Genomic DNA, 19,142 nt, shown 5'->3' with positions numbered 1-19,142 from the left:
ATGTTAAAGTAGATATTGAAAGGAAAAAGCCAAATATACTTGTCAATCTTTACTTCTCCCACACTTCTGACCAGTTATAGCTCTTCTTCACACAAGCCATTTAAATATGCCTAATGAGCAAAAATATAAGAGGGCAAGGGGGAAAAGAACTATATAAAAATCCCACAAATGCTGTAAGTGATCAACATATGCCTGGTACTGACACACAACACCTATTTATTAATGAGTAGAACAAATTCTGATTGTCAGATGACTTGCTGTAAGAAAGAGAAACAGTACCAATGTCACTGCAGTGCAGGCCAGGCTTCAGGACACAACCCCAGGACCACCCTCTTCCTCCTCCAGAGCCCTGCCTCCTGCTTCCTTCTCGACCTTTGCAGGACCCTCATTCTTTTACTCACTGCTCTTCTAGATAACGTAGGACATGCTCTTCCAGGTAAAAAATGACTTTTCAGTGAGAGGGGTGGGTGGGCAGGCGCTCCATCATTCATAATGCTGAGAGTTGGTCCACTTTAAAATTTTGAGTAAAACAAAGTTCCAGCTTCTAAATTGAATACAGAGGGTACTTGGCAGTAAGAAAGAGTTCACCTGGGCCACAGCTATGGTCTTCCTGATCATGAAGACTCATTTATCAACATATCATAAGGACAATGTGGAGTGGCCTACAATTTTCCAAAGGGCCCAGTAACAGGTTGGTGCAGTGGTTGTTATAATTTTCATAAAAGAATTTGAGAACATTCATATATCAGACCATTTTATTTGTCAAGAAAAGAATTAGAAAATATGCTGAAATTATAATTTCCTCAGATAAGTGCTCAGAAGTGAAAGAAAACAATGAAATGATTAAAGAATTATACTTTGAGTTTGAACTAGAATTATGGGTTCCCAATCTCATGATAGCCATATCTCTTGCCCAACCTCCATCCTACCATCCCACCCACCCGGCAAAACACACACACACAGACATACACACACACACTTTTCTCCATAAACAAACTTCATTTTGTTCACACTCCTCAAAGTGGCAAAACCCTTCAGAGGCGGCTGAGTCCACTTTCAGCTGCAGGAGTGAAATGTAAGTGCCCTAAGCCCTCCGTCGTGGTTTCACTGCTCTTACCACAGCTGGGTTCTGGCGTGGCATGGGCTGTGACAGAATTCTAGCCAAGAGCAAATGAGGGTAAATCCGTTAGGAAGCCTCTGGCAAGACATTTCTCACTTTGAAGAAGGGCATAATACTAGGATAATTATTTTCTCTGCCTTTGGACTTTGTCACCGTAAGTGATAGCTGGAACTAGAGCAGCCATTCAGGAATCAAGGGGACCCGGAGAAAGGGGATGGGCTGACACACGCCAAGGGGATGCTGACAGTGAAATGGGCTCTAAAGCCAACCCCGAAACTACCCTAAGTGCAGACTCCTTGTTTTATTCAGTCTATCATTTAGGCTATCTTAGCTGGGTTTTCCAAGATTTGCAACTGAAAGAATCCATAGGGAATTTCTGCTATTTGTGTCAAGCATTTAAATTATTTTTAGTTGAGTTTTCTACATATAAAAAGTACATGGAATTGTTTTACCTTCCATTCATGTTATGAAGACTATAAAAGCAATAAACTTAAAAGAGTTTACATCCATATTTAGCTTTTATATATTGTATATATTACATGAACATATCATCAAACAATCATTTTTCCTCTCTGCTAGCTCCATAATTTGTTCATACTTAAATACTTTTTATAAAGTATGCTACACATAATTACTTGTTTATCTGTCTTTCTTCCCTTTCTGAGACAAGCAGAGGTTAGAGATATCCTATTTTCAGAGACCTTAACATAGACTGCAACTCATGGGCAGGATTTAACTCCTCCTGGCTGAGTTCAACTAAATTTGATCGATAATGAAAATGAATGTAGTAAACAGCACCTTTCTTGGGTGTTTTGCAAGGTACATTAGTTAGACACTAGAGATTTTTTTCCCTCTGGAATTTACAGTGCTAATGAATAATACCAAAATGTATTGAATAAACATAACAAACACTAACATAAGTTGTTCCTCTTTTTATACTTCCTATTTCATGACATCAATATTCTTCCATCCATTCTGAAGTCTTAATGACACCTCCAAAATTTTTTTCTTGGAGTTTTTTTCTTTTGCCCTTTTCCCTATCACTTCTCTACCTCTTTTAGCTCATTGAAGGAGCTTAATGAATCTCCCCACTCTTTCTCCTCCAAACCATTTCACATACATCTGAAATAATAATTCCATTAAAGCTATGACTTTGATCACACCACTTCCATATGCAAAACCTTTCAAAAATGCACCACAGTCTACAGAAAAAGAAATCAAAGTCTTTCACTTGGCAAAATAATTTCTCCTACAATCTTCCCCTCAAACTCCAACAAGATACAGTAGTTATCCTCACATGTATTACTGTCTTCAATTTTGTCTACTTACTGTATTTTTTCTAGAACATGCTCTGTGGAAGACCCACCCGCTGTGCCTTTGTGCTGGCTTTTATTACTTTATTTCTAATATATGAATTCTAATATATAAAATTTAGTTTCTGTCTGGAATTCTCTGTCCTAGAAGCTTTTTTCTAAAACTCCCATAGTACTAGCCCTTGTACCACATTCTAATTATATAATCGTTGTTTTTTATGTCTTACTTCTCCAACACAACATGAGATCAACAATCTTCTAAGTGCGGGATAACATCCTTCAAGTACCCCCCACACAGCACCCCACCTCATATGGTAGCAGGAGTAAGTTCACGATGAGAATTCACAGAGGAACTTCTCCCTCGCTCCATTATAAAAGGTGTTATTACTTGAAATACGTGGCAGCAAGTCAGAGCAACTTCATAGAGAACATTTTGATTAGTCTTCTCTTAGGCATACATTTAATTATATATTTCTGTATGTGACTAGAGCTTCTCTCTCTCTCCTACCTTCCATGTGGGTACTAAAGCTGAAAGTGTAAAGAGACGGATCACAAACTTCTTTCTGGTACTGAAAAGAAGAGTGAAGTAAATCAAAAGTGGTCACTCCATGTGACAAAAACAAACACAAAAGGATCTGACGGGGTACACAGAATAGTAATAGGAATATACATGTTTCAGAATAACGTGCCTTCTATTCAAAGACTTCAAACATGTTTAGATAACTGTCACAAACGCATATCATCTATTTTTTTTTTTTTTTTTTTGAGACAGAGTCTCACTCTGTTGCCCGGACTAGAGTGAGTGCCGTAGCGTCAGCCTAGCTCACAGCAACCTCAAACTCCTGGGCTCAAGCAATCCTCCTGCCTCAGCCTCCCGAGTAGCTGGGACTACAGGCGTGTGCCACCATGCCTGGCTAATTTTTCTATATATATTTTTAGCTGTCCATACAATTTCTTTCTATTTTTAGTAGAGACGGGGTCTCGCTCTTGCTCAGGCTAGTCTCGAACTCCTGAGGTCAAACAATACGCCCGCCTCGGCCTCCCAGAATGCTAGGATTACAGGTGTGAGCCACCACGCCCAGCCTACCTATTTTTAATTCTTTGAAAAAAATCACTCTTTATTCGTACTAACACTGTAAAGCTAAACAGACCCTAAATTATATAATAAGCACTGTTCCTCAATAAGGAAAAAAAAATTTTTTTCAGATTCAGTACAAAAAAACACACAGGAATTCCACTCTGTTAATCCCAACTCTGTAAATTTTACTGCCATTACCTACGTGAGTGTGAGATGGTGCTGATCATTTACAACAACTCCCCGTGTCCCTTGGACAATGGCACTGCTGGCTGTCAAAAAGATTGATGGTTTCCCTGAGCAGCTCCCTATGTAAATTTCAGAATTCACTTTAACAGTCATTTGAACTGTCACAGTATGAATTATGGACTGAAGCACATTCTGCTTTGCTATTTCCAAAGGAAAGCTCCTTGTGAATATTAAACTAGATGTAGAAAAGACATTTTTAAATCAAATAACTTAAACTACAATACCTAGGGTTAGAACAGGCATAGAAAAACTATTTTGTTTCCATGGGGAGAAAAAACTTGAATTCAAATGATTTCTTATTTTTATTATAATAATGTACATATGTATATATGTAATGCCATATATATTCATAGCTATGACTTGTTTTTTTCTTTAGTTAATATCTCCCTTATATGATAGAATTAAAATTCTTGGAGCCTTTCTATTAATATTAACACAAACCACTTGTGCTAAATAATGTGGCAAGATCCAAAATGAACTGAAGAAATGGCTTTTTCCCTATAAAGTCATACGTTATACCTGTAAAAATATAAGCATAACTATAAAACAACATACTGTAGACTATCTGGAGTAATCTGAGTGATTTCAAAAACGTCATTAGTACCCCTGGCTCTGTACCCAGCTTAGGATCCAGCCATGGAGAAGGGAAGACGTGATGCAAGACAGCCTCAGATCACGGGACGACACAACAAAGGCCCTGGAGCGACACAGCAGAGACGAGGGAGGCATTTGTTCTGTGAATGACTACCGTGGCTAAATTTCAAAAAGCATTTTAGGAAGAAAAGTCAATTAATGAAGAGCAATGAATGTTGAGCTGACCACTTCAAATTTCAAATAGCATTAACAACATACCATAGATTTTAAACATGGGTATGATATGGTTAATCATGTTTAAGAATATTATGATGAAAATACATGGGTTGAATGAGGCTGGAGTTGGGTACTGAACATCACGGGAGGTGGAGTACATAAAACAGACTCAGAAGAATGAGGCATGCTGCCACGGGCTGTAGTATTTCAATAGGAAGGGATGAAGCACTACCAAAAAGAATAGGTGGAGCTCAGTAACTAATTAGGGAAACAAACACAAAAATAGTACAAAACTAAACTTTTGAAATGGAGGATATGGGACGATTATTGTGATACTGGTGGTGACAAAAATTGAAAAGATGTCTTAGTTTCAGGTTATTTATATAATATCAATTACTTAGCAACCAAAGTTAGCTATAATAATTATGTGCTTACCATATATCTCTATCTATATACATACAGATATACAGTCGCCCCTTAGTATACACAAGGGATTGGTTCTGGGACCCCTGTGGATAGCAAAACCTGAGGATGTTCAAGTCCCAGTTACAAAATGGCATGGTATTTGCCTATAACCTAAACACGTCCTCCCATATATTTTAAATCTAGATTACTTATAATACCTCATACAGTATAAATGCTACGTAAATAGTTGTTATACTATACTGCTTTATATTTATTTATATTATTTTTATTGTTGTATTATTCTTTATTGTCATAGGGTTTTTTTTTTTTTAATATTTTCCGTCTGCAGTTGGTTCCACGGATGCGAAACTCATGGATACGGGAGGGCACACTCCAGAGGGCTACATAAACAACTGAATTCAGAATTCCTACAAACTTTTAATAGAGCATTAAGCTGTATGATATTTACTTTGGGCATCTGTGGAGAAAGAAAATGAATTAACTAATTCAATACATGTGGGGAAGAGAAAATAACCACAATTCAGGCTTTAGTCTTAGAATCCTAATGGAGGAGACTCCATAAAAGGAGAGCCATCCTTACCTTTATCGACTACATCTACATTTCAGGTTCTCAGCAAAGAATGTAACTCCAACCTTAATTATTAAGCAAAGCCATCTACATTTAAAAAGTATTTAAGAAAGATTACACAAAAGACTTACAATCCGCCAGCAACCTCATGTGTTCCTTTTTTTGTCCTACAAGATATATCTGAAACACATTTATGTGTGTGTCCTGTAGATCTACTTTAAGTGAATAATTCTCTCTAGTTATATCAGCAGATGGCAGTGAGAATGTCATAAGAGTCTTATGAAATTTGCTATTCTTTTATGGTAGGAGAGTGGGTAAGAACACTGTACACTAACCAAAGATCCACAGGAGCAATTTCCTTTAAATTTGAACAGAAAGGAAACCTGTATTTCTCCCGAACTACTAGTTTATTTCTCATCTTATGTGACTGATCATGTCTTCTTCTTTGCTCTAACTTTGTGACTCATTTCCAGTAACTATATATGAACTCACAGAATTCATATTGTGTACCAACTGTACTCCTTGCTTGATCTTTCTCCTTATTATCTTTTTATTCTGCTTTATTTTCTATTTATTTTATTCTATTGCATCTATTTCTGTTAACCACTGAAAATCTTCTTTAGAATAGATGAAACATACTAACAACACATTACAACATTTAAACTTTGTAACATCTCTACAAGAGAGTTTTCTTTATCACCATTACAGAGGTTGAGAAACAAATGAATTTCACACAGGTACAAATACTTTAGGGACTATAAGCATAAATAGGAAATCCCAAGGTCCTACTGAGAAACATTGGAAAGGGAAAAAAAAAATCCAACCATATCAAAAGAAAATAATTATTGTGAATTTACCAAAGTAGCAAAGACAGGGATGACCCCGGCCAATGCTTCTGAAAGGGACTTTTTAAAACAATCTTAATTATATGATCTTACATAATGCCTTTTTGATTTGTATATGCTCAGGATTAATTTATTTTTCACCTGTTTTTCTTTATTTTTTTTATTTCAGCATATTACGGGGCTACAAAAGTTTAGGTTACATATATTGCCCTTGTAAGCCATTATTTTTATTTTGTTCCTGGATTACTAATTACACTTAACCTATTTCAAATAAATAAATAAAGAATAAAAACACACACACAGACAAAACTTCTCCCTTAGTTGTTTTGCTAATTTCCTATTTCAATCTACTTTCTCCAGGCTGTCAAAAGCACAATGCTCTACACAATGTTTTTCTCCCAGAAAATATTACCAGCTTCAAAATTTCCATAACATTCTTTTTGAGCTAATCATTGTAATACTGGCCTATGGGGATGCAAAAACGGTGATTTTTCTGTCTTCAAAGGCCTTTACATTTGTTTGCATTTTGTTCTTTCCACTATTTAAATAACATTAAATCACATCTGCATGTTATAAACATCATTGGCAGGCATAATAATTAGATTCTGGTTCTACCTCTTGTGGGTCATATGACTTGCAACAATTTATGTATTTCTGTATCTCGGGTGATTCATTTGTAAAATGGGAAAAATAACAGAATTCTCAGACTTAGTATAAAGATTAAAATAATACATGTAACATGCTTAGAAAAATGCGTGACACGTATTAAACTCTTAGTAAATGTTGACTGTCTTTATGATAAATACTATATTCACTGTTATCATCCATTTTCACTTTATCTTCTACAATTTTATTAGAAATACGTGAAATAGCAAATGAACTCTTCAGAGGGGAGAAAGGCAAGAGACAGAAACAAAATACCGAGTTTCCATCTACAATTTGCCAGTGTAATCACCACATGGTGTGGCAGTGACTGAAGTCATTACCGTCATTCCTGAACATGCCTGTGCGGCCTGCTGACCACCCCATGTGACTCCTAGGGGATAGAGGAGTATTGCAGTTTTTGACAGACCTGAGACAGCAGGCTGTCCATTGCTAAGCCACACATCTGGCCCCTGTTGTTAATAACTGGTTGTTTGCGGTATGTGGACAATCTACAAGTTTTCCCACAGGGACTTCAATGAGGTTGAAATGTATTAATCTGCTTTTATCCCTATTCACACAGTGATTTACAAGATGAGCTAAGCGTGCCCTTGTCATAACAATTTATCATTATGATTCTGTGTAAGTCCAGTGCAAGAAGGCCAAGAACAAGCAGCAGTCCTCTATTTCTTACACTTAACTCTTTGGTTTTGTTTTTGGCTGTGTATGCAAAGTCCATTTCTTACCCATATTTATACACTGTGAAAACTGGAAGTAACACAACTCTGAGTTCAAGGAATGCACACACAGAGGGAAATGATTCTCCCTTTTTAAAGTCGTGGCATAATTGCAATGATGCTGTGACGACTAAAGCACCGTCTGGAGGGAGGTCTAAGACCCTAAAGAGGAGAGGGGTCAAAGAGTTGGAGATCTGCTGGCAGCCACTGTCCCCTACAGACCAGCCAAGCTTGACAACTGGATTTCTGTTTCTGTTTTCCTTCACTGCTTCTACTTGTCAGAAAAGATGAAGATAAATATGGTCTATCCAAGACAAAAGACAAAATTGTGGTGACAAATCTCACTGTCCATGGTCTCCCTCTTTTGCTGATCCTCTTTTCCATCACATCCCAAAGCATTTTTCCCTATTTCTTTCAGGCAACTAAGGCTTTCCAGGCTCTAACCTCTTCACCATCCCCCACCCCCTGACCCCAAAGCAATCTCCACTTCCCAGTCCAAAGAGACAATCTAATACTATTGGTGCACTAACTTATTTAGTTTACATTTACGATTTGTTTTTCCAAGTATGTGCAGTGGTTCCTGTAAGGCTGGTGGCGGGCATCCCTCCCTTCCCTAATGAAAAAAGAAGAAGCCCCTCCTATTCCTCAATACCCACCCTAAAGCTGAAACAAAGAAATTTCTCACTCTTCCCGCCAAAACCTTCCCTCCGGAAAAACTCCCATCCCCCAGCCCTAGAAAAGGTATGTAAGCCCACCCAGACCTCTGGGCGGGGAGGCTTCTCTGGTTCCACTCCGTGGGTCCCGTGAGGCTCGCCCGTGTCCCTCTCTTGGGACTCGTTACCCCCACCCGGGAGCGCCCCAATAAAGCCTCTTTACTTATCCCTTTCAACTCTGCTCGTCTTTCTTTCTCTGGCGCCGGCCACTCCAAAAAACCTTACATTTGGTGCCGAAACCCGGGAAGGTGCTTTGACTTTCGCCTGCACCGCTCCTCCTGTGGACTCCGTTCTTAAAACCTTACAGTTCCTCCTTACCTTGAAATTATACTACATCTAAGGCTTTCTGTATAAGTCAGTTTATTCTGGTCTACACCTAGTTATTAAGGAGTCAAGGTCAGAAATTTCTATTAATAATTCACTCTGTTTTTAGATGACCAGATACAAAGGATCCAAAGCCATTTCAGTGTTTTCTTGCCTTCATGGAGCCTAGGTTTTTATCACCTGCTGCAAACATGTACCTGATCATTCTTCTGCATGAGAGGTAGGCAATCAACTATCCCAGCAGCCCAGGGTCCTCCAGACACTGCACATACTTGGAAAAATAAATCATTAAGGTAAACTAGTAAGTCAGTGCACCAGTGGTAATAGATTTATTTGTCTCTTTGGACTGGGAGGTGGAGATGGCTTTGGAGTTGGAGTTGAAGAGATTATTAGAACCTGGAAAGCTCTAGTTGCCTGAAATAGGGGAAAAAATGCTTTGGGAGGTGGAACAAATTATGAGGCCAAACAAACATATGAAGAAAGCTTTAAGTTGGAGAGATAGTCAGGAGGTAGTTCGATACAGGGCATACAAGGAAAGCTGTGCTCCTAAGGAACTGAAGTGTTTGTTCATTGATATGTGAGTATTTAACCAAGAAAACTACAGTGACATAATACATGATTTTAAAAAAGTTGTCGATATTAATGTATTAGACAATAAAAACTAATAATGCTGTTTGGCTGACAAAGTAAAACTCATTATTGTGATATGGGTGGATTTCTGGTTTCTACACTAATTAGAATGAAACACAGTAATTATTTATACATGCATATCAGGCATAACTATTTAATATGGATTATATTAAATGTCTGACAGATTAATGGTGTTCCATATTTTAATTACAAGAGTAAAATACATATTTTTGCTCAGTATTTATAATTTATTTGTTCATAAATTTTCATTGTTCACTTGCAACTTTAAAAGCCTTACATATACCACCAAGACCTCTACCAGAAAGAAGTTCCTGGCTCTGTCTGCCCATCTCTACTGTACCTGGGCAGCACACTCAACATGAGAAGGCACTTCAAGTCCCTTACTTTTACTTGCATCCCACCTTCTACAACTCCACCCAACTAATTCTGACTTTGTACTGAGGATGAAATTGTGTCAGTGCCCCCGGCCCACTCTGCTCTTCTCCAAGTGATTTTTGCCATAGTGGTGAATGACTACAGTCACGTAAGCCCTACTTTAGTCTCTTCAACTCCAGACCCGTATCTCCAAATGCCCCCTGAATTTCCTCAGTTCCCTGAAAATGCCTTGCTCTCTCCCTCTACTGGCCCTTTAGGCAAGCTCCTCCTTCGCCTGAAACATTCTTTTCCCACTTCACCTACTAAGATCATCTCATCCTTAGATCTCAATCTCAGCACAGATTTCTTTGAAAGCTTTACCCAAACCACCTTCTTCTCGTCTGCCAGACTAGTCAAGGTCTTCCAATCGTGCCCTCTCATAGCATTTTGCAATTTTTGTTTATAAACTAGAACAACTGTAATTAAGTTCACACCTACATTTTTTCCGAATATAATGTCTATTTCTACTACCATAAATTTCATGGAGATCTGAACGAGGTCTGTTTTGCTCTCAATTGTATCCCTAGTGCTTAGGGTACTTCTTGATAATTAGCAGATGTGTAATGTTTGTGAGGGAATGATTCCAATGCTATTAAGGGTTCCTACAGTATATCTTTTAAATTTTGAAAACAGAAGGACCAACCTCTCAAAAACTCTGTCACACTTTCTTCAGGGAGATGTTACTTAGCAAAAACAGAATTGGCTTTACTATTAAATAATATAGTGATTACTTTAACCTGTTTATTATGATGGTGCTCCACCAATTTTATATGAATCATACCAATTCTCTGACCCTGTATACTGTCCTACCCCATCTTTTTTTTAAGGTTCACCGCACTGGATTACAAAAAAAAATAAGTTGCCCAAACTGTGTTTTTATTCCTACATATTTTATCTAAAAATGCAATTTCTTTGATAAGATGTCTAACATTCATATCTATTCATTCTACTTTCAAAAAGAAAAAAAGTTGAGCAGATAACTATAATATATTGTTATTTATGTGCATATAGTTTATCCTATTAACTAGTTCACAATGTTTGCATAGATGTCTGTTACTTAAATTGCAACTGGCTTGCTGCCTGATGCTGAAGATCCTTGTGAAAAGAATAGTTTTTTCCATGACCCATTAAAAAATCCCATATCCAATCAAGGACTGTCAAAAAGTAAAATCAATTGTCTTTCTGACCATTATTTATTGCTTTGATTACTTTTGCAGAGAAAATTTTTATTACAAATTTAAAACTCAGGAAAAGCTTTAATTTGAGAACATCTTAATGAAGGATATTAAGTACTGCTCAAAAAAGACCAAGTTAATTTCATGCTGTAAGTGTATAAAGCAACTGGTTTCACTACAAAAAAAAATATTGCTTTTTGCTTTATTTTTTAAAGGTAACTTAGATAATCATGATGCCTAATAAGACGCCATTGACAACACAAAAATATTCTAATAAAAACAGATGAACCATCAATGACAAAATGATTTATTGCCTTGGTCTGAATATTGGTGTCCCCCCAAAATTTCTATGTTGTAACTTAATACCCAAACTGATAGTATTAAGAGATGGGGCCTTTGGGAAGTGATTAGGTATGAAGTACTCCACCCTCATGAATGGGATTAGTGCCCTTACAAAAGAAACTTCAGCAAGCTCCCTTCCTCCCCTCACCCCACACAAAGATGCAGCAATAGGGGGCCATCTGTGAAGCAGAGAGCCCTCCCCAGACATGGAATCTGCTGGTGCTTTGACCTTGGACTTCTCAGCCTCAAAAACCATGAGAAATAAATTTGTTGTTTATAAATTATCCAGTCTAAGGTACTTTGTTATAACTGCCTGAACAGAGTAAGACATTTATAAATATATAAAACATTTTAATAAACAAGAGCACGATTTGTAAAGTCATAAAATATACTGCATTCATGATTAACATCAGCAAAAAGAGAAAATCATGGTCTTGCTACTGATACATGTTATGACTAAATATATTGATAGTTTAATTTTCATTTTGTACCAGTAGTGAAGAACAAACCTATTTGTGTTTAGCCTTCATTTGTATTCAGTATTTTTCATACTATCTTTTAAATATATTTTTTGCAGAAGTTAAGTTACATTGCTAACAGAGAAGGAAAAAAATGTTTAAACTGAGATAAAAGCTGAAATAATTTTCTTGGTCACTCATCTGGAAGTATGTTTTTGCACCTGTCCTCTAAACTAAGCTGAAACTGCAATAGAGAGACTATTTACTAATAGTAGAAAGTTTAATCTCTTTAAAATGTTACATACCTTATGTGGAAAATGAGATTACTACCTTCCACCCTCCCTGATCCAAGACTTATTACATATGGAGGGACTGTGAAAAGTTAAAAGTGCAAGACTCGCAGAAGAGGTATTACTAATACACAACCAAATACAGAAAGTACATATATGATAGAGGGTATATCAAATTTTAGGATGAATTCTAACTAATTTGAAAAGCTACATTTCAAATTTATTTATAAGAATTAGTCAAAAGGAAAGAATTCTATGTGTTTTTATATAAAATATTGATGCCTGAATTGTTGGTAACTATTGAAAAACAATAATTATTAAATAATAATTTTTTCTGTATTCTATGTATGGCACTATATATCTCTACAATCTTTTTTTAGACACTATTACCTATTTAAGTTTTTAATTTTTATTGCCTATTTGTGGAGATTTATCTTAACATAATTGACAGTGCTAAGAAACAGGATTGTCTGGGTTCCCTTTCTCACAATAAATAAACAAGCCATTTTACAGATATTGCACATGTGTAGTTCCACTATATAATTAAACAGTAAAAATAACATTTCATTCATTTTAATAACACTTAAAATTTAAACACTGTATTTATTGAACTGAAGTTACAAACTGAGAATAACTACTATATAATAAATGGCTACTTTTCAAAACAATGTATAGTTTATTATGGGAAATAAAACTTGTAACTTATAAAATGTTTCAAATATCAATCTAAAACCCATTCCCACAACTGAATTTGATTTATAAAGAAATACATTTTGCAGTGTAAGATATCTAAAATTACATCTATTCTAAATGCTATTCCAACATTTCCTCTATTTTATAAATACCTCAAACTGCTAATTGATTGTTACTCTTTTTTCAAACCCTTTTAAGGTTTTAAGCACTACAATGCACTAGGTGACTTGCATGCATTACTTTTAAATGCCATCTATAAAATATAAAAAATATACATAAAATTATTGAAATTGAAACAAATGCCCTGATTTTTGAAAACCAGAATGGCCTTAATTAGATAAATGACCTACCCCTCTGTGGCTACAACTGATAGTAGTCCATTAACAGTAATTGGAATTGTGACAATTTATTCACATCAAGCGCATTGTGTTTCAAACTTTAAAATTACTAAGTCATAACAGAGAAGGACCTGTTTTAACTCTCTGAAACGATTTAAAGCCTGAAACTCACCAGTCTTTAACTGCAGAAGAATACTCTAAATCTTTATTGTTTTATAAATCAAAGAAATAGTAAAACTGAAAACAATGGATTTTAACAATACGACTTTACATATCACGGAATGGTTTCCACATAAAGCCAGTTAAATTCAGTCTCTAGTCATGTTTGTTTCAATCATAGAATAACTATAAAGATACTAAATATTAGATTCAAAATATGTTGAATACCTTGAGCCATCTCTAATATAGTGACTTCAGTTACTTTATTTTCACACAGATGCTGAATATCCTATCTACAAATCCCACAGGATCTTCTTGACAGTCTTAAAATGGAAATGCTACAAGGATATCATCATAACATCAACAATACTGTCAATATTCTGGGGGGGAAATCACCTCTAATTTAATTAGATCTGTGATCGCCTCCAGACAAAGCACTGGTTCATATTTCAATCTACATTCCTCCCAAGACCTAACTTAATGAGGCCCTAAGATGTAGCAAGCATTTAAATATTAGCTGAAGGAATGGGCCATTAAAGACATTTTATACAAAACATTTGAATTAGATTTTTGGTTTTACTCAGGACTCTAAAGAAATAAATGTGCACCAAATATACAACAGATATCCCAAAGCATAAGCAATGTTCTCATTTAGTAACTCTCAAACTTACTTTATGACCTCAAAGAACTAATGTTATCCATGAACTAAATTCTCTGAACTGCTATGTCTAACTCTGTTCTTTCATGTGCTACTCAGAAAAGGATATCAGAATGCAAATGGAGAGGTAATTATATAAGGAAGGCATTAAGATAATAAATACATATGCATATCAGTATATATGCTTTACATATATTACAAATACAATACAGATCTATTATATACACATTATATATATTACATTTACATTATGCCTCTGTGTATGTGTGTGTGAGTATGTATACCTACCAAAAGGTGGTACAATATAAATTTAGGTGACCTACTTATCCAAGGTTGGTTTGCGGACAATCTGTGGTATGGAATACACACTTCCCGTCTCCTAACAGGCCCATCAACATTCTCTCTTCAGCAATACCTTTTCACCCACCTATCACAGGTCTTGCTCATTTTCATATGCCAGTCAACAATGTGCTTGTAAGATTTAGTTTAATATTCTTAAAATGATGAGCAAGGTAGAAAGCAACGTTCCAGAACTGGAACACAATTCTCCCATCATTTTAAGGGTGTGACTCTCTAGATTCAGAACACTGCCATCTTGATTCAGATTTCCCCAGAAGCTGATTTTGAGATAGGACTGAAGCATATGTAGCTTATTTGGACTGATCCTAGAAAATACCAGTAGGGGAGGGGAGGGTCAGAAGCCAGTAGAGCTCGCAGTAGGAAGCCAGTTATCACTGTGAGCAACTAGAGCTCAGTCCCCTAGGACACAATATAGAACATGCTCCAGAATTATCCCAGCCAGGAAGCACAGGGAGCTAAGGTATTTATTTGACGACCCCCTATTTACTCAGTGGCACTCTGGTTTGTTCCCCAAACAGGTTTAACGTGCTCCTGAGGTTGGAAGGGGGTTGGGAAAACCTCAGGCAGGTCTTCACAGAAAGTAGCCCAGAGAATATGGGCAGAGCACTAAATACATCTGTTGGTGGAAATGATCTACCTATTCCTATATGAAAGAGTGCTTCCTCCTCCACTCCATAGGAATTGAGTCCAAGAAGAAAACTGAGTAGAATCAGATTACTACTAAGGGATAATTGCAAAGAGGAATTTGGGACATATTAAAGACAAAAGAGATGACTTTACTTAACTCATATTAGTTTAGGATTTTGAAAAGAAAAAAAAAGAACTGCAAATGCACATCAGAAGTGAGGAAGAGCGATAACACTGAATGAGCACCTAAACTATGCTAGAAGCTGTAAAATTATTCTCTAAATTCAGATGAATTAAGTGGAAAGAACTTAAGAGTTTCCTGAGGGATTTAAGTCACAAAGAACTGAACTCAAAAGTGATTTTCACACTGACAAGACATATTACCGGAGACAAGTATTCAATTTCCCAGAATCTCAGTTTCCCAGTCCCTAAAATAATTACCTACTATTCAGGGTTTGTATGAGGATTGATTGAGATAACACAAAGCACTTGGCAGTGGTTAGTGCCAACTAAGTGTTAGTCCTGTACCTCCCCATCCTCCTCCTTGTCACAATTTTATAAGGCAGATAATATTATTCCCATTGAAAACATAAAATTACTGAAAGTCATAATGGCTGAATGATTTTCCCAAGGTCACTCAGCTAGAGAGGAAATAAGCAAAGGACTGAAATCTCTGATCCCAAGAATCTTGCCTTCAAAGACTAATAACAAAGGGAACCAAAATCAAATATTAATTTTTCGTAATGTCACAAAATTAGACAAATATTTTTAAATAGTTGAATGATTTTTAAATATTTAATAACCTATTTTCAGTTTTTAAGTAAAAGTTGGGCTAGCATAAACTTTTAATATAATAAAAATTTTAAGTGATTGTGCAAAACTTTTTAAATATAGCAGTGATTCATTTAGTTAGTATTCAACTAGCGGTAATTCTTTTTTTTTTTTTTTTTTTGAGACAGAGTCTCGCTCTGTTGCCCGGGCTAGAGTGCCGTGGCGTCAGCCTAGCTCACAGCAACCTCAAACTCCTGGGCTCAAGCGATCCTCCTGCCTCAGCCTCCTGAGTAGCTGGGACTACAGGCATGCGCCACCATGCCCGGCTAATTTTTTCTATATATTTTTAGTTGGCCAGATAATTTCTTTCTATTTTTAGTCTCGCTCTTGCTCAGGCTGGTCTCGAACTCCTGACCTCAAGCAATCCACCCGCCTCAGCCTCCCAGTGTGCTGGGATTACAGGCGTGAGCCACCGCGCCCGGCCGGTAATTCTTAATTAGTAAAATATTTCTGCAGCATCCTTTGAAAAACAAGGGCAACTACCTGAACAATTAACATTTTGGATATGATATTTTAAAAAAAATCAAACAACACTATTACCGCCATATCCAAAGTATGTCCTCTATGTATTCAACCCATCTCACACTTTTCAAGATGAAGAATTCTATTCTATATGACGATCCTGAGGTTCTGAAATAAATATAAATTCAATCACTATGAACACTATGCCATATTTGATAAGTCATTTAACTAGGCTACTACAGTTTATCTGAATGTCCATGCAAATTTGCTTGCCTATTTTTTTCTTTATCTTCGATTAACCAGAACACCTTACTTTATAAGCATACTGATTAATTGGTATTAGTTCTTTAAATTTTTAACCAACATATGTGGTTTTACCTTAAAGAAGAGATTGAATCAAAATACCCCCTAGAAAATATCCATGTCCCTCTAAAATATTAATACAAGACCAAAGAAATCCACAATTGATGCCCAAGATAAAAATCCTCAGTGTTTAACGACAGGAGTTGGTACTGGGAGCTGAGAAGATGCGGAAAAGAAACAGGGTGTATCATCCAGTAGTGACTGGGGCCGGGATTTTGGAATGGACCAATAATGGATCTTCTATATACTTAAAATAGAACATCAATACCAAAATGAACTTCAGGGAAGCATTTCATTGAGTGGAAAGCCCTGTCAGCACACATATGTTATTCAAAACCAAGGAAATGTGGCATGTGATACATGAAATCACTATTCCAGAAAATACCAAATTCACTAAAACACAAAATGTGCTTTTTTAAATAATGAAACAGAAATAGAGGAAATTTCAGAAGTTTACGCACAACAGTGTTACTGTAGATAAAAACATATGAGCAATATTTTGCTAATAACGGTCTGGTTTTGAAACTGAGTTTTAATTCTGAGACATGCACTGTTTAAATTAAAGACATACCAATGAGGGAAAGGTTGCAGCACGCTATGCAAACACCGTATTTAACAACGCTCGCAGTTACCTGTTCAAAGTGAGCATTTCCTACTGCCATGGCTGTCACTCTCACTAACTACCTGTTACATATTTAAACCATTGTTTACCTACGATTCCAAATGTTTAAACAGCCTAAAATTCCTAGCGGCAAGTAGTCACCCAATCAAGACAGCACAGACAAGGAGCAGGTAAACAGACGCAGGAGATTTTAAGTTTCTAAGACAATTTTCAATAAACTTGGATGCATTTTCGAGTTTGACCGGCCACACCTGAGGAAAAAGAGGACAATTATTTGGCACCGCCATGGCCTGCCGTCCGGATGCGCCTCCGATGCCGGCCTTCCACGTCCTGGGAAGGCACCGATGGACAAAGGGACGAGCACCGAATAAACGCAGTGAACACAGCGCGAGCGTACAAAAGCGCACAGGACGCGTCCCTCGTCTGCAGCAACTGTTCCACAGAGTCAAGATGGAGAGACGGCGTCCCTTTTACTCCCTCCCCCAGCCGCACGGTCTCCCTTCGGGCTCGCTCTTCCCCCGCTCCCTCCTTCCCCCCGCAGCCCTCCCGCGTCTCCCCGTCCCCGGCCGCGTTCCCGGCGCCAGCCGGCCGCACTCCGCTCACCTGTCGTCGTTCTGCCATCCTTGGTCCCCGAGCAGCAAATCTCGAAACCGGTACCTGGGAGGCAGAGGGGGCACTTCGCTCTCCAAATCCACCATCCTCCCTCAAAGAGTGGGAAACATCCAACAGCGAATGGAGGAGAGCAGAGAGAAGGAAAAGAAAACGCTGCGGAGCAGAGGGAGAGAAGTCCCGAAACGCCGCGGCGGCCGAGAGAAGGGCGGGAGAAGGGGAAGGGGACTGCTGGGGGGAGGGGTCGGCGCGGAGCCGGAAGCTGAGGCTCGCAGGGGGCCGGCTCCGCTCTCCTCAGGGTGTGATGGGGATGATGCAAACCCAGCCCCGGAGCAAAAGTCTGGCTCCGACAGGAGTCAGCGCTGCCAAGGAACCGCCCCCGGGCTCGGCACCGCCTCTGGTACCCAGGACTAGGGGGAGGCGGGAATAAAAAGTTACTTCGCCGAAAAAACTCGCGGTGCCTAGAAAGAGGGGACAGGGGTGGGAGTGAGCGCCACGTGACGGTGAAGCACTTTCCTAAAAGGCAGGTAAAAGAGCCTCCCCTCACGACTGCCTCGCGGCTGCGGTTACCTCAGGCGCTGCCGAGGCCGGCTTGAGTGGGGGGCGGTGGGTTTCGGCCGACGCCGGCGACGCCGCTCTCCCCGCAGTCGCCCTTCGGCGCCGTAGCTGGAGGCCCAGCCAATGAGACTCCCCCTCATTAGCATAACGCCGTGACGGCATGGGGGTGCCTTGGGGACAACCAATGGGGGCGAGCTAATTAGCGGGTTTCCAGGCTCCAGACCCTTCTCTGGGGGGAAGGGGCCGCAGGGTTCTTGGAGCTGTCCAGGGTGCCACGGCGCCTTCGCTTTGGACGCCCTCAGTTTGGGGGGGCGGTGTGAAAAAATGCCCGTCTCTGAAGAGGGAATCCCCTGCTCTCAGCCCCAGGAAAGCCCCATTTTTTTCTCACATTCTCAAGGAAGGGAGCTATTTCCCTCAACTCAGGAGAAAATGAAGGGCCACCTTGGGCCGCTGAAGAGAAACACTGAGGCGATGACTGGGGAAGCACATGGAAACGCGCTGGGTTAGGCAGCAGTAAGTTGCCGTTGCTGCTCCTGGCAGCGTCGTGGGCTTCCAGGGGGTCTGGCCTCAGCCTTGCGTCCGCTGGCCCCGGTCCACACAGCACGGACCGCCGCTGGCGGGAACCCTGCCGCAGGCTCTGGTGCACGTGCACGGAGTGCTCTTCCCGTCGGGAACCCACTTCTCGCGGCGCCCACGGACGGTACCTGCCG

General features: G+C 38.7%; 1 protein-coding gene across 3 annotated transcripts in view; it reads right to left on the bottom strand.

The window, feature by feature from the left end:
- KCNT2 (potassium sodium-activated channel subfamily T member 2) overlaps positions 1 to 18,098 on the bottom strand; it is a 297,725-nt gene extending 279,627 nt beyond the window's left edge. For all 3 annotated transcript variants that reach the window (XM_069459257.1, XM_069459258.1, XM_069459259.1), the window contains exon 1: positions 17,869 to 18,098. In XM_069459257.1, the coding sequence (XP_069315358.1) occupies positions 17,869 to 17,963 (95 nt within the window). In that variant the 5' untranslated portion in view covers positions 17,964 to 18,098. The remainder of the gene's footprint in view (positions 1 to 17,868) is intronic.
- Positions 18,099 to 19,142: the final 1,044 nt, after the last annotated feature.

Source organism: Eulemur rufifrons, chromosome 27 (assembly GCF_041146395.1).
Source record: "Eulemur rufifrons isolate Redbay chromosome 27, OSU_ERuf_1, whole genome shotgun sequence".
Lineage (NCBI taxonomy): Eukaryota > Metazoa > Chordata > Mammalia > Primates > Lemuridae > Eulemur > Eulemur rufifrons.
The sequence above is the reverse complement of the archived record's forward strand: the minus strand, read 5'-3'. Positions and strand labels throughout refer to the sequence as shown.